This window comes from Myotis myotis, unplaced genomic scaffold (assembly GCF_014108235.1).
Source record: "Myotis myotis isolate mMyoMyo1 unplaced genomic scaffold, mMyoMyo1.p scaffold_m19_p_3, whole genome shotgun sequence".
Taxonomy (NCBI): Eukaryota; Metazoa; Chordata; class Mammalia; order Chiroptera; family Vespertilionidae; genus Myotis; species Myotis myotis.
In genome coordinates, this window is record NW_023416335.1 from 56310009 (window position 1) to 56326951 (window position 16943).

The 16943-nt window shown below is 35.3% G+C and overlaps 1 protein-coding gene across 10 annotated transcripts in view; it reads left to right on the forward strand.

Moving 5' to 3' along the window:
• The window catches only part of MYCBP2 (MYC binding protein 2), a 300098-nt gene that overhangs the window by 166267 nt on the left and 116888 nt on the right, over positions 1-16943 (forward strand). For 5 of the 10 annotated variants that reach the window (XM_036296929.1, XM_036296926.1, XM_036296922.1 and 2 more), the window contains exons 38-44: positions 3684-3826; positions 5997-6097; positions 6797-7015; positions 10794-11019; positions 12660-12778; positions 13375-13462; positions 16176-16225. In XM_036296929.1, coding sequence (XP_036152822.1) covers positions 3684-3826; positions 5997-6097; positions 6797-7015; positions 10794-11019; positions 12660-12778; positions 13375-13462; positions 16176-16225 — 946 coding nt within the window. Of the gene's footprint in view, positions 1-3683; positions 3827-5996; positions 6098-6796; positions 7016-10793; positions 11020-12659; positions 12779-13374; positions 13463-16172; positions 16226-16943 lie in introns of all 10 variants that reach the window. The other 5 variants (XM_036296920.1, XM_036296921.1, XM_036296924.1 and 2 more) reach the window with 1 other exon arrangement.

A 16943-nucleotide genomic window follows, 5' to 3' on the forward strand; every position in this document is an offset into this window, starting at 1 on the left:
ATGAAACCAAGAGCTGGTTCGTTGAAAGGATAAACAAGATTGATGAACCTCTAGCCAGGCTCACCAAGAAACAGAGAGGACCCAAATAAACAAAATCAGAAATGATAGAGGCGAAATAACAACAGACCCCACAGAAATACAAATGATTCTTAAACAATACTATGGACAACTCTACTCCAACAAATTAGACAACCTGGAGGAAATGGACATATTCCTAGAAAAATACAACATTCCAAAACTCAATCAGGAAGAATCTAGAAATCTCAACAGGCCAATAATGATGGAAGAAATTGAAGCAGTCATCAAAAAGCTTGCAGTAAACTTAAGGACCAGATGGCTTCACAGGGGAGTTTTACCAAACATTCAAGGAAGAACTAAAACCTATCCTCCTCAGACTATTACAAAAAAATTCAAGAAGAAGGAACACTTCCAAGCTCATTCTATGAAGCCAGCATCACCCTAATACCAAAACCAGGTAAAGACAACACAATGAAAGAGAATTACAGGCCAATATCCCTCATGAACATAGATGCCAAAATCCTCGACAAAATCTTAGCAAATCAGATCCACCAGTACATCAGAAAGATCACACACCATGACCAAGTAGGATTTATCCCAGGGATGCAAGGATGGTACAGTATCCGCAAATCAATAAACATGATACATCACATAAACAAATTGAAAGAAAAAAACCACATAGTCATATCAGTTGATCCAGAAAAAGCATTTGACAAAATCCAACACCCATTTTTGATAAAAACTCTCAGCAAGGTGGGAATAGAAGGATCATACCTCAACATAATAAAAGCCATATATGACAAACCCATAACCAACATCATAATCAATGGGCAAAAACTAACACCATTTCCCCTAAGAACAGGAACAAGACAGGGATGCCCACTCTCACCACTCCTGTTCAATATAGTACTGGAAGTATTAGCCATTGCAATTAGACAAGATGAAGAAATAAAAGGCATCCAAATTGGAAAAGAAGAAGTAAAACTGCCCTTATTTGCAGATGACATGATATTATACATAAAAAACCCTAAAGACTCCATCAAAAAACTATTAGACATAATAAGTGAATTCGACAAATTAGCAGGATACAAAATTAACGCCAAGAAATCTAAGGAATTTCTATACACCAATAGTGAACTTACAGAAAGAGAGACTAAAAAAAAATCCCATTTACCATCGCACCAAAAAAATTAACCTACCTAGGAATAAACTTAACTAAGGAGGTAAAAGACCTCTACTCAGAAAACTACAGGACGTTGAAAAAAGAGATAGAGGAAGACAGAAACAGATGGAAGAACATACCATGTTCTTGGATTGGTAGGATCAACATCATTAAAATGTCCATACTACCCAAAGCAATCTATAAATTCAACACACTTCCCATTAAAATACCAACAGCATATTTCACAGGCCTAGAACAAACTCTCCAAAAATTCATCTGGAATAAAAAAAGACCCTGAAAGCTGCAGTGATCCTGAGAAAGAACAAAGTAGGTGGGATCTCAATACCAGATATCAAGCTGTATTACAAAGCCACTGTTCTTAAAACAGCTTGGTACTGGCACAAGAACAGACATATAGATCAATGGAATAGAATAGAGAGCCCAGAAATTGACCCGAACCGATATGCTCAATTAGTATTTGACAAAGGAGGCAAGAACATACAGTGGAGTCAAGATAGTCTCTTCAATAAATGGTGCTGGGAAAATTGGACAGATGCATGCAAAAAAATGAAACTAGACCATCAACTTACACCATTCACAAAAATAAACTCAAAATGGATAAAGGACTTAAATGTATGACGGGAAACCATACAAATACTAGAAGAATCCAAAGGCAACAAAATCTCAGACATATGCCGAAGCAATTTCTTCACTGATACAGCTCCTATGGCATTGGAAACTAACGAGAAAATAAACAAATGGGACTACATCAAAATAAAAAGCTTCTGCACAGCAAAAGAAACCATCAACAAAACAACAAGAAAGCCCACTGCGTGGAAAAACATATTTGCCAATGTCATATCTGATAAGGGCCTAATCTCCAAAATTTATAGGGAACTCATACAACTTAACAAAAGGAAGATAAACAATCCAATCAAAAATGGGCAAAGGACCTAAATAGACACCTTTCAAAAGCGGACGTTCACAAAGCCAAAAGACATATGAAAACTTGCTCAAAGTCACTAATCATCCGAGAGATGCAAATCAAAACAACAATGAGGTACCATCTCACACCTGTCAGACTGGCTGTCATTAACAAATCCACAAATGACAAGTGCTGGCAAGGATGTGGAGAAAAAGGAACACTCGTGCACTGCTGGTGGGAATGCAGACTGGTGCAACCACTATGGATGACAGTATGGAGTTTCCTCAGAAAACTAAAAATGGAACTCCCATTTGACCCTGTGATCTCACTTCTAGGAATATATCCCAGGAAACCAGAAACACCAATCAGGAAGGATATATGCACCCTATGTTCATAGCAGCACAATTCACCATAGCTAAGATCTGGAAACAGCCTAAGTGCCCATCAGTAGATGAATGGATTAGAAAACAGTGGTACATCTACAATGGAATACTATACAATGGAATACTATGCTGCTCTAAAAAGGAAGGAACTCTTACCATTTGCAACGGCATGGATGGAACTGGAGAGCATTATGCTAAGTGAAATAAGCCAGTCAATGAAGGAAAAACATCACATGATCTTACTCATGCATAATAAAGACCATTATAAACTTAGGAACAAAAATAGATACAGAGGCAGAGCTGCCTGGAACAGACTGTCAAACTACAGCGGGAAAGCTTGGGAGGGTTGAGGGGTGGGTGGTTGGGGTAAGAGATCAACCGAAGGACTTGTATGCATGCATATAAGCATAACCAATGGACATAAGACACTGGGGGTTAGGGGAGGCCTGGGAATTGTTAAGGGCAGGGGAAAAAAAGGAGACATATGTAGTACTCTTTGTAATATTTTAAGCAATAAAACAATTAAAAAAATAAAATGTCAGATTACTCCCATGATAAACAGTTACTTCAAGCCATCACTTCTACCTGGATAACTTTAATAGCCTCTAAACCAGTCTCCCTCCTGTTGTGTTGCCCTCCTACAGTCAGTTCTCCACAGCACAGCCAGAGTGATCTACTGGAAATGTAAATCATTTCAAGTTCTGCCCTTGCTCAAAATCCTCTCATAAATTTCCATCCCCATTGAAGTATAAAATGTAAAGTTGTTATTTGGCATACTCATTTCACATGATCTAACTTTCTCATCTTGTCACTTGTTCTCTTTTCATTCCAGATATCCTTATCTGCATTCTGGTCCTTGAACTCACCAATCTTGTTCCTTTCTGAAATTGTATCTTCCTGTTCCTTTTGCCTGAATACTTTTCCCTCAGAATTTTTTAAAATACATAATTCAGGCCTTTATTTAATAGCAGTTTTAAAATAGACTGTCCTTGATCTTATTTAAAATAACTTTATATCCTATGTTCTTTTTTTTGATGCCCTGTTACTCCTTGAAATTATATAATTACCTACTTACTTTTTTAAATTTTAACTTTTTAAACTGTATATGAGGACCTCTGATTTAGATATGATTCCTAGAGTTAGGTCATGTTTTGCCTACCATGTAAAATAATCTAATGTGTTATTCATGTTCTAGGAGTGAATTTGATGGAGATTTACAGTCCCAACTTCTGAGTAAAGCCAATGAGGAAGATAAAAACTGTAGCAGAGCTCTCTCTGTGGTAAGCACCGTTGTTCGAGCTGCAAAAGACCTTTTGCACAGAGCTCTTGCTGTGGATGGTAAGACTTTTACTTAATAATCATCATATTAGGTTAATTATGCACAGTTACTGAAGAGGAACCATCTGGTAGACTTCCAGGGTGTTTTGTTCATTGTAGACCTACACATACACATACAATCATTTTGGATCAGTCATACACTTCATACAGCATTGCAGACTTTTTTAGAATGTTCAAAAGCCTGGTAATTATTATTTTCTTAAACTAGTCAAAGAAAAACTCTTGATTAAACTGAGTGTTTACTTTATCTTTTCATAGTCAAAAAGCATTTTGTTTTCTCCTTTAGACCAGTTTTTCTTCCTATATGTGTTATTTCCAGTAATGTTATTGCCATTTACCCAAAGTCTGAGTAACCCTAGACATTTCCCCTAATTCATCTGTCTAAATTGAGCTTTATGAGTTCTCCCACCGGAAACTCCAGTTTATATTCTCCATTCTGTCTGTTCTCTCCTAGTTCAGGGTGCCATGGTGCAAGCATATGTCCTCTTTTTTATGGGTGGATCACAACCTAATAATCTCACTGCCACCTTTCCCTTATTCCCTGTCTAGTTATCGAGGCCTCTTCCTCACTGGCAATAGAGTTATATTTACAGAAACATTCACTGTTACCCACCCCACCTTGCTGTTACTATAACACTTGTTCCTAAGCCTATTTTCATATCAAAATTACCTGAGAAACTTGCTAAAAATGAAGAATATTTGGCCCATTCAAATGATGGGTTTTGGCTGAGTTAGGGATCTGTATCCTATCCTATCTAATAAAAGAGAAAGATGCAAATTGACTGTACCTTCATGACATCCACCAGCCAATCAGGAGTGGGTATGCAAATTAACCCAACAAAGATGGATGGTTAATTTGCATACACAGACACCGAGAGGCCAGGGGAGGGGTGGGATGCTTGTGTCATCGCCATGGCGACGATGCAGGAGTTCTGCACCACCCCAGCCACTCCGGGCCTCTGGGCAGTGTGGAAAGGCAAAAAGGCAGCTCCAGGCTAGAGCGAAGGCGGTGCTGGCAGCTAGGGGAAGGAAGGCCCATTCTGCACGAATCTTCGTGCAGTGGGCCTCTGGTCCTATTATAATAAAAGGCTGATATGCAAATTGACTGAACAGTGGAACGGCCAGTCGCTATGACACAAACTGACCACAAGGGGGCAGAAGCTCAACGCAGGAACTGCTCCCTGGTGGTCACTGTGCTCCCACAGGGGCATGCCACTCATCCAGAAGCCCTGAGCTGGGCTCACAGCTGGTGAGCACAGTGGCAGTGGCAGGAGCCTCTCCTGCCTCCATGGTAGCACCAAGGATGTCTGACTGCCGGCTTAGGTCCTCTTTCCCCGGGGAACAGGCCTAAGTTATCAGTTGGACATCCCCCAAGGGCTCCTGGGCTGCGAGAGGGCACAGGCCTGGCTGTGGGCCAACCCCCCCCCCCCCAGTGCATGAATTTCGTGCACTGGGACTCTAGTTTTTAAATAAGCACCTAGCCTATTTGGATGCAGTAGCTGACTTAAAAACAAGTATTTTGGAATAATTGATTGGCTTTCAACATAAAAGTCTTTATAATGTAGACTCAGTTTATCTTTCAGCACCATGTTCATGGGTAAAAATGAGTAAAATGTCCATCAGCAAAGTGCTTTTCATGGGAAAACAGAAGGCATTATATCTTAACAGCAAACATTTTTGGAGTGCTTAATATGTATAGGAATTGTTCTAAGTATTTTAGTTATATTAACTCACTTAATCTTTATAACTTCATATAAGGGGAGTACTGTTAGTATCCTTTTTTACAGGTGATTACTGAGGCATATACAGATTAAGTAATTTGCCTAATGTCACAAAAAGCCAGGTGTGATACCAAGATTAGTGGTTTAAAATCATGACTATTACTCTAGGTTTTAATCCTGGCTCTATCATTTTACAGATGTGTGATTTTGGGCAAGGTACTTAAACACTATGTGCCTTGGTTTCCCTTCTAAAAAGTAGGGATAATAAAAGTTTCTTATTGATTGAGATAATACATGTAAATAAAGCCCTTACAATAGTGTCAGGTCCTAATAAGCACTCGTCGACATCAACTATAATTTTGCTTAAAATAATAAAATATAAATTTAGTACAGCATATATTCATTACAGTGAAATTACTTTCTAATTATAGTTTTAATACCCTTTTTAGCTGATGACATTCCAGAACTGCTTAGCTCTTCCAGTCTGTTTTCCATGCTGCTTCCCCTTATTATAGCCTACATAGGACCAGTAGCTGCTGCTATTCCCAAGGTATGTAATTTAATTTTATAACTTTGAATCTTTTTTTAAACGAAATCATTTTTTTAGACTTTGTATCCTTTCTTTAAGAATATTTTAATCTTTGAAGTACCTGGGTTACAGGTAACAAGCAGAGATAGACACGTTAATTGATAGAAATTATTAAATCTCTTTGTGTTACTGGTATTGTTTACTGCATTGTTATGCTTACTTATTGGCTTTATATTTGAAAAATTTGGGAATAGGAAATATATTTTAGAAATATGGCATGTAAGGAAAGCTTAAGTTAACTGAGATTTTTAAATTTATGAGATAGATGCCAAATTTCCATTTTGAATAAAAATAGCCAGTATAAAAGGAGAGGAGTATTTTTTAAATTGTGAAATTGTCAAGACAAGGAAGAAATTATAAACTATTGATGCTTTGCCATAATTATTGAGTGAAACTTAGTTTACTGTAGATCACAAAAAGGCAAAAGTATTTAAAAATACAGACTAATTTATCTTCATATAACATTTAAGACATCTATGATAAATCTTTCTTTATCATTGAACAAATTTCTTGTTAAACAAACACTTAGCTAGAAGAAACTCTAGATGGGAATTCTTAATAATAATAATAACCAATAATTATAGTAATTAATAATTTCAAAGCAACTTTCACATTTATTATCTCATTTAATCTTTTCTTTTATATATGTAAATGTACTAGGTTGCTGTAGAAGTCTTTGGCCTTGTCCAACAGCTGCTTCCCTCAGTTGCCATTTTGAATCAGAAGTATGCTCCTCCTGCGTTCAATCCTAATCAGTCAACTGATAGCACCACAGGAAACCAGCCCGAACAAGGCCTCTCTGCTTGTACAACCTCTAATCACTATGCTGTCATAGAGAGTGAACACCCCTATAAACCTGCATGTGTGATGCACTACAAGGTAGGCACCGATTTTTAGGGAGAGTTTAAAACTTGGTTTGATGTTCTATAATGATATCTTAAAGGATGCTTAGCCTCTGCTCAGAAGTGTAACCTCTTCTATAGTATTTAAACATAGAGAATCACAAGGTAATTAGGCATTGTCAGATACACAAAAGAACGGAATTTTTATCATTAAATAGCAGTTTTGCAGGGTTTATAAGAGTCATTCTCATAGTTTTTACAAGTACAGTGCAGTATATAATGCTTAACTGCATATTATATATTTTAATAGTAGATATAACCATTAAAACTTAAAAAGCATACTTTTGGAACTAAAATTATTTGTACTACAGCCTCAGCTCTCACAATTTATATACATAATGTAGGATTTAAAGTACTCTATTAATGGGAGGTTAAAAGTTTACTGCTGTTGCCAGAAAAAGTATTTATACAGATTAATGGATGAACTACACCTTTTTAATAGTACAAATCAACCTCTTCATGTTCCTTTCTTTTTTTAATCCTCATCTGAGGATATTTTTCCCTTGATTTTCAGACAGAGTGGAAGGGAGGGAGAAGGAGGAAAGAGAGAGAGAGAGAAACATCAATGTGAAAGAAATACATTGATTGGTTGCCTTCCACACATGCCCAGACCAGGGCTGGGGATTGAACCCGTAACTGAGGTATATGCCCTTGACTGAAATTGAACCTACGACTCTTCAGTCCTCAGGCTGACACTCTAACCATTGAGAAAACTGGCCACGGCCCTCTTCATGTTTCTTAACCATTCTTTGTGGGTGGCCTGTTTGCTTTTTAAAGTGTAAATAAAAGTGCCTGGGTTAAAAAAGAAAAAGTACTCTTTTGTACATAATGTAAAAAATACATATGAAACATTTATAAATATTATATAGAGTATTCAAAATCTTTATTTCTTGCTTTTTAAATTGTATCATGTAAATTGAAGAGAATTGAATTATAAGTTTATGTGTTTATAAAGTATTTAGCTTTTTATTGTAGACTATGGTAAACATAAAATGACAAACTAGTACAGTTACCTCATTTTATCCATCATCCTAGATTCAACAGTTAGTTATCACCTCTTGGCCTAACCTATTTCATTTATTTTCTGCCCATTTTGTTCTTTCCTAAATTGTTTTAAAGCACAACCATGGATATTTCATTATGTATCTTTAAAATATGAGGACCCATAAAAAATAGCCATATTATCACACTAAAAAACTAATAGTTCCTTTCTAACACCAAATATGCATATTTTAATTATTTGAATTACAATCCAGATAAGATCCACACATTGTGATTGGTTCTATCTCTTAAGTTCATAGGTTTCCCTCCATCTCTCTTTTTTTGTTTCCTTGAATTTTATTTAAGAAATTAGATCATACGTCTTTGTTGGATAGGAGCCTCTAGCTTGCTTCCTGCGTTCATTAGACACCCTGTTGTCATTCATAGCATTCTTTCTCTCTGGTATGATAAGATGTTCTAGGATCATTTTATACATTTCTTGCTTCATATCTGAAATCAGCCATTTTTTTCAAAGTGCCCTGGTTCCTTTTAAGGGTGATGGGTATTTAAAAGCTGAAATCTAGCACTAGAGATGCTCATTTCTCCTGGGTTGGTCATTGTTTTTAAGTATTTATAGTGCCATAACTAATACATACACTCACACATAAACACATGTTTATATACACAGGCAATTGTTATTTTATATATGTATATGTTTATATATTTCTATACAAACTTATGTAGTCATCATTTAAAAATATACAATATGTGTATATGTATATACACTTATTTTCCTTCTTTATTTAAAAATGGTAGCACAATATATATACTATTTTTACTTTGTTTTTTTAACAATGTGTATAGAAATCTCCCTATATCCATTTAAAGAGATTTTTTAAAAAGTTTATTCATTCAGTCTTATGGGTGTGTGCATTCAAGGTGTTTTTAGTATTTTGCTTTTTTTTTTCCTTTTGCAATGAATAATTTGTGTATATGTTTGGGTGGTTTTTTTTCATGTTGTTGGAAGCATATCTTCAAAGTAAATTTTAGAAGTGGGATTGCTGGGTTAAACAAATGTAAAATGAGGAACCTTGTGTTTCATAGATCTGGGATAGCTGATTCAGAGTGTGAATGCATATATAGTTTTTCTAGTTGTGGATAAATTCCCTTACACAGAGGTTTATACTGTCTGTGTCCCTCCCCCCCGCCCCAACCCCAACAATGAATGAGAGTACTTGTTTTTTCAAGGCCTCCCTTAACACAGAGTATGTGCTTAAATTTGGGGCTATTTGCCAATATAATGGGAGAAATGGTATCTCAGTTGAGTTTTAATTTACATATATGTTATTATGAACAAAGTTGAACTTTTAGTTTAAATGGATAATTTTAAAAATCCTTTACTAAAAATGTTTGCCTTAGTTCTAGGTAATTTTTTAGATTAATATTATACTTAAGAAATAGTTAAGGCTCATTTTATACTCTACAACCAATTCATAGTTTACTATTTCACATGGACCTACTTAACTGTAATTTGACTACCATGACAGAATTCTCTCTGTGGTGAGGTGACCAAAGCTTAAAAGTGGCCTTAAAAATACATGTAATTCTGTGCCATTATAAACTCATATATACAGTAAAACTCCAAGTTAGGTAAATATAAAAATCTAAGTTTTTACCATGTGTGTAAGTTCTGTGTGTGTGTGTTTACTAGTATATTTTCATAATATATGAAGGTTTTTTCCTAATGAAAAGAAGCATTTGTAATAGATACTATGAATGCTAGATAACTTAAAAGTGACTAAAACCTTACATTTTAGTAATTTATTCATTTTCCATTAAATCTTTATATTTTATAGGTAAAATCTTATTTTAATTTATCTACTTATATTCCTTAAATGTATACTTACTGAAATGGAAAATTTATTAAATAAGTAAACTATTCCATAAAAACTCATATAGCTGAATGTTTACGGATATTAAGTAGCTTTGTAATGTTTTTTATGATATCAATGTGTATTTACAAATATTATTAATGTTTTTTTAATCTTTATTGTTCAGATTATTACAGTTGTTCCTCTTTTTTACCCCCATAGCTCCCCTCCACCCAGTTCCCACCCCACCCTCTGCCCTTACCCCCCCCCACTGTCCTTGTCCATAGGTGTACAATTTTTTTTCCAGTCTCTTCCCGCACCCCCCACACCCCTTTCCCCCCTAGAATTGTCAGTCCACTCCCTTTCTATGCCCCTGATTTTATTATAGTCACCAGTTTATTCTGTTCATCAGATTTTTTATTCACTTGATTTTTAGATTCACTTGTTGATAGATATGTATTTGTTGTTCATAATTTTTATCTTTACCTTTTTCTTCTTCTTTCTCTTCTTAAAGAATACCTTTCAGCATTTCATATTATACTGATTTGGTGGATGAACTCCTTTAGTTTTGCTTTTTCTTATCTGTGAAGCTCTTTATCAGACCTTTAATTCTGAATGATAGCTTTGCTGGGTAAAGTAATCTTGGTTGTAGGTTCTATGTAATGTCAACCAAATATTAGGTAGAGAGCAATAAGTATTGCAAGTGGGGAGTAGGAACAGTTTATATTGAACATTAATAACTTGAGTTCTTATATTAATGTACTTTATTAGTTTTCTACGTAAAAATCATTTTTTAAATGTTGAAAACATCGTCTTTGAAGTATGATGTCCTGTTTTAAAGTGAGAAAGCAAAATCTAATTCTTCTTAACAAATGCAAGTGTCCTGTTGCCTGCTGACCTCAGGTGACATTTCCAGAGTGTGTACGGTGGATGACCATCGAGTTTGACCCTCAGTGTGGTACTGCACAATCAGAAGATGTCCTACGTTTGTTGATTCCAGTCAGAACTATTCAGAATTCAGGATATGGACCAAAATTGACATCTATTCACGAAAATCTTAATTCCTGGATTGAATTAAAGAAATTTTCAGGATCTTCTGGGTGGCCTACTATGGTTTTAGTGTTGCCAGGTAAGTTATATTTTTTCTCTTCTGTTTAATATGGTAAAATATATACATTTATGATAATTATGATTAGTACAGATAAATCAATAAAAATGTTTATTTAAGTTTTAAAAGAAATTCTTCAAGACCTACTATGTATCTGGATTACAGTGGAAAAGTAAGGAAAAATGGATAAGGAGTGGCATATCATGACCAAGTTTTAGAAGAGAGAATGTTAGCTTGATTGGAGCAGAGGCTTAATATTGAGGGCGTGCTGTTTATAATTGAGATCAAACTATAGACAAAGTGGATTAGATCTTTTTTCCCAGTAAGTGTCCTGTTGCCTGCTGACCTCAGGTGGCATTACTCAAGAACTTACTAGAATTCCTTTCTTTCAAAAAATTGGTGAACCATGTAGCCTACAAAGCTATTGTTTTGATTTTAAATACTTTTATTGATTTCAGAGAGGAAAGAAGAGGAAGAGAGAGATAGAAACATCAATGATGAGAGAGAATCATTGACTGGCTGCCTCCTGCATCCTCCACAGTGGGGATCAAATCTGCAACCCTGAATGTGCCCTGGCCAGGAATCAAACTGTCACCTCCTGGTTCATAGGTCGGCGTCCAACCACTGGGCAAAGCCATCACTTGTAGTTCTTAAAATGTATGAGTGTGTGTGTGTAAGAGAGAGAGAGAGAGAGAGAGAAGAACCTTTGTTATTGCTATTGCTGGTGTTTTTCTTTAAAAGAAAGTTTGTTTTTAAAAGTATATGTAGTCTATTGTGTTTTTAACCAGCTAGCTATAACTACTCGTATAATCCCTCAAACTAATAACCAGTTTGAATTCAGAAGCTTTTTTTCTTCTAATCAGACCTGTTTTGTTTGTGAAGACATCCGACTAAGTCAAATGCGAGGGTATTGAATAACTCAGTTTAGTAATTGACAGATAATTGATTGCTCATGTAACTTAAAGGTAGGATGTTTGATTAAGGAGAATTTGATCATAAAGAAAAATAACAGTTCACTTGGGTGGTTCCATTATTTCTAGGGTTGTTTTAGCACAGGTTTATTCAAGTAAATACGGGAACCCTTCCAAAATGACTAGGTTTTTATTTTATTTATTTCTTTTTTAAATATACTCCATTGATTTCCCACAGAGAGGAAGGGAGAGGGACAGAGAGCCAGAAACATCGATGAGAGAGAAATACCAATCAGCTGCCTCCTGCACATTCCCCACTGGGTATGTGCCCGCAACCAAGGCACATGCCCCTGGCTGGAATCGAACCCGGGACCCCTGAGTCCGCAGGCCGACGCTCTATCCACTGAGCCAAACCGGTCAGGGCATGACTAGGTTTTTAGAATCTGATTGGCATTGCTACCAGCCCTGGGATGGATAAAAGATACAAGTTGAGCCCAACCAGTGTGGCTCTGTGGTTGAGCATCGACCTATGAACCAGGAGCTTACAGTTTGATTCCCAGTCAGGGTACAGGCCTGAGTTGGGGCTCAATCCCCAATAGGGGGAGAGCAGGAGGCAACCAATCAATGATTCTCATCATTGATGTTTCTCTCTCTCCCTCTCCCTTCCTCTCTGAAATCAATAAAAAAAAATATTTTAAGAAAGTAAAAGTTGTTTGAGATTTTGAATTCAGTGTTACCTTTTTTTCTTAGGAAATGAGGCCCTTTTTTCATTGGAGACTGCATCAGATTATGTGAAAGATGACAAAGCTTCTTTCTATGGTTTCAAATGTTTTGCAATTGGGTATGAATTTAGCCCTGGACCTGATGAGGTAAGAATGAATTATCTCATTCTGTTAAGGAAGATTATGTTTCTGTGGCTCCTATTGACTTAAATTTATTTGTAGCCTATATTTAAGAAGTCTGAAGTGTATTTTAAGCTAGATTATATACGTTAAAATAGTTTGTATTCTGTGCAGTAATCTGTTTTTGCTACTTTAAATACATGAAGAGATTGGAGTCTGTGCAACATGACCCAGCCTTTGACAACTTAGTATAGTTGCACCTGTTCCAAACTAGCTCAGGTGTTTATACCTTTTTGAGTAAATAATTGAACTTGTTAGTAACTCTTCTGAATGTTTTAATTCATACAGTAAAATATAATCAAGGTGAAAAATGATCATGTTTCCTCAAAGAAAATGAAAAATTCTTTGGATGATGAACCTGGGGGCCCAAACTTTATAACCAGCATAAGACATAAAATTTAACCTCTTTCACTCTTAATTTAGCCATTTGCTAGCTAATGACATGCAGTGTCATTCCTTCCAGTTTCAAAAGTTATGCTGAATGCAAGTCACATTTGTTGATTATCCACATTATATTTCAAACATTTTTTTAAAACAGCTGATACGTTTTTGCAATTCTACAGGGAGTCATTCAGTTGGAAAAAGAATTAGCCAACCTTGGTGGAGTTTGTGCAGCAGCTTTGATGAAAAAGGATCTAGCACTTCCTATTGGTAAGTCTAGTCAAATACTAGGTGTTTGTTTATGATTTTTTTAATTTTAGGAATAGAATATGTGTATTATAGAACATTCTGAAAATTGATAAATAGATTGGCAAATGACTTTTATAGTCACACACACTCATGAGCAATAACTGCTTAATATATTGATAGTTTGGGATTTTTAAAATGGAGTCTAAAGACTGAGGCGTATTCTCTAGTCCAGTGATGGCAAACCTATGACACGCGTGTCAGAGGTGACACACAAACTCATTTTGTTGGTTGATTTTTCTTCGTTAAATGGCATTTAAATATATAAAATAAATATCAGAAATATAAGTCTTTGTTTTACTGTGGTTGCAAATATCAAAAAATTTCTATATGTGACACGGCACCAGAGTTAAGTTAGGGTTTTTCAAAATGCTGACAGCCCGAGCTCAAAAGGTTCGCCATCACTGCTCTAGTCTTTTAAATACACTCACACACACACACATGCGTGCGCACACGCAAGCACACACACATCCTCCCTCATGCATATACATGCTTTGTGCCAGGCACTGGTTTAGGCACTAGATACATAGTATGAAACCAAAAGTTTGACCTATTTTTTAAATATTATAGTGGACATACCAAGTGGACAATTGGAACTCGTCTGGAGTTCGGGGAACAAGTCAATGCAAATGTCACATAGTTGATACTTAAACACTTTGGGCCATATGAAAGATGATTAGGAAGAGAATGCAAATGAGAAAGAAAGATAAGAGCCCAGGATCAAAGCTGGGACTTTCCAAAACTTCAGAGGTAGACAGAATAGAAAAAAGAAAGTGCAACAAAGATTGGGAAGGAACAGTAGCCAATGTGGTAGGAGTAAAACCCAGAGAGTGGGATTTTCTCATGCTGCTGAGAAGTCAATTAAAATCTTTCCTTGACTGATAAATTTGCTGCTTATATACTCAGTAAGAAATACATCATTAAGCCCTGGCCTGTGTGGCTCAGTTGGTTGGGCATTGTCCTATCACTGAAGAGTTGCTGGTTTGATTCCAGATTAGGGCATATGCCTGGATTGCAGGCTCAATCCAAGTAGGGGGCATGCAGGAAGCAGCTAATCAATATTTCACTCTTGCATCAGTGTTTTTCTCTCTCCTCCACCCCTCTCCTTTACTCTCTCTAAAAATAAAAATAAATATTTTTTTTAAAGAAATGTATCAGTCAAATGAGAAAGAGAGATAAGCCCTTTTAAAGTTCAGTGAGAGAATAGAAAGTCAGGAAGGGGAGTCAGGCTGAACATGGATAGCTCTTTGGAAGAGTTTTCATGATAGCAGAACAGAGAAATGAGGCCGTGGCAGAAATGGTACCTCCTTCTAAGGTGCAAATATGTATGATATGTAAGTAGACTTAAAATCAAGGTAGCAAAGACAAAAATAAAGTTAAAAATATTTACTAATTCTATGATGTTTATACATAATTTAGCATTTTATCTCATAGTATTTGGGGAATAAAAGGTATTATTATTTGATTTCCCTAGTGCTCATCTCCAAAAGTTTATATGTATCTCTTCCATCAGGGACTACCCTTCCTACTTGATCCTTCCTTTCTTCCCTTCACTTTCTCTACTTTCGTCTTCTCTATTTCCTTTCTCCTTCAGCTCCCTTGTTCCTACTTAATATTGATATATATGTGAGGAAATGAGAAATCTTATGTTCTGTTCATATGAGGAAAATTAGTACAATGTCTTTGGAGGCTATGTGTCAATAACTGTTCAAATTTTACATGCTTATAGTTTTTGATGTAGCAATTTTTTATACATACTTGTACAAGTGCTCAAAAATATATGTTGTAAGATAGATTAATGTAATAATACTGGTGATTGTACTATGTCTAAGTAACCAAAATGCGTATCGTTGGAAACTGGTTAAGTAAGTAATGTTATAGCTATGCATTGAAATGTATGCAGCTGTTAAAAAACAACAAAAAAGTATGTCCTAACCAAGAAAGATGTCCAAATTGTATTAACCGAGAAGAGCAAGTTGAAGGGTCCCATTTTTGCCAACATTATCTTATGTATGTTATTTATTATATATATGTAAGTTGACACATACATATATACATTTATTATTTGCAACAAAATCTCTATATCAATATATAAGAAACTGTTGATACTATTTATGTTTGGGAGGGGGCTAGTAGCAGAATTATTCTGTACCTTAATATAATTTGAATATTTTCCTTTAAACATGTACTACTTCAGTAGTAATAATATATACATTATACTATCAAAGAAAATTCAATAAATATGTTCTATATTAAGCAATAAAAGAGAAAATGACTAGAGGATGCAATCACTATCTCTGTTTTCCTGCAAGTTACTATTGTTTACTAAAAGTATATCTCTTTTATAAGACAACCAAAATAAAAAGGCTCAGATTCTGAATAGTTTCCTTATATTTTTTTGTAAAAAAGTAAGTACTCAAAATTACAAATTTATATGCATAAATATAGTGTAAATCTTTTATACATCACTCAATGGATGCATTTTGAGTATTATTTTGAGAATTATAGCTTGTATTCACACTGAAAATTTATAATGTAAACCACTGAGATTTATCCAGAATGATAATAATTCCTTTCCTTCTGGGATATTAGAATTGTGAACAAAGTATAAAGAATGCAAAAGACTGGAAAATTAAGTATTGCTTTATTTTAGTAAAACTTTTTATTTATACAGCAGGTAATGAATTAGAGGAAGATCTTGAAATTCTTGAAGAGGCTGCATTACAGGTATTGCCCCAAACATTATATGGATAAATTTTGTACATTAATGTAAAACCAATCTATTCACTTAGATCAACCCTATTTTTCTTGAACATAGGACTCATTCATTAAACACTTCATGCTATTCATTGGCAGTTATAAAGATAAATAACTTATAATTGTCCCCCTTGATGGGAGAGACTATGTGAGCCCTTGCTTTACTGCATGATGGGTTTAATTCCACAGTGAGACATATCCTTTGGGAGAAAGAAGCCCTCCCAAGTGCCAAGGGTCTCAGGGAAGGCATTGCAGAGCTGTGGGCATGTGAAATGGGTCCTGAAAGTTTTATTAACCACTTAGAAAAGGGGGAAATGAGGTGTTGGTAATTTAAATAATATCTGCAGAACACTCTCAAATTTACATTATCTATTTTTGCAGTTTTACTTTGAGGTCAGTATTATCTCTTGTATTTTACAATTACAATAACTGAAGTTCAGAAAGTTATACAACTTGTCTAAGAATTCAGCTAATTGGGAAAAAGAGCCTAGCATTTAGGTCTTCTAATACCTACAACTAGTGGTTAAGTTATATTGTATTTCCTGAGATAAACTTATCACAGCAGTAATAATAAAAACAAACATTTATTTGATCTTAATTTTATCAAGTACTATTTCAAACATTTTGCATATTTTTAACTCATTTAGCCTTCAACAACCATATGAATTACTCTTATCTCCATTCACAG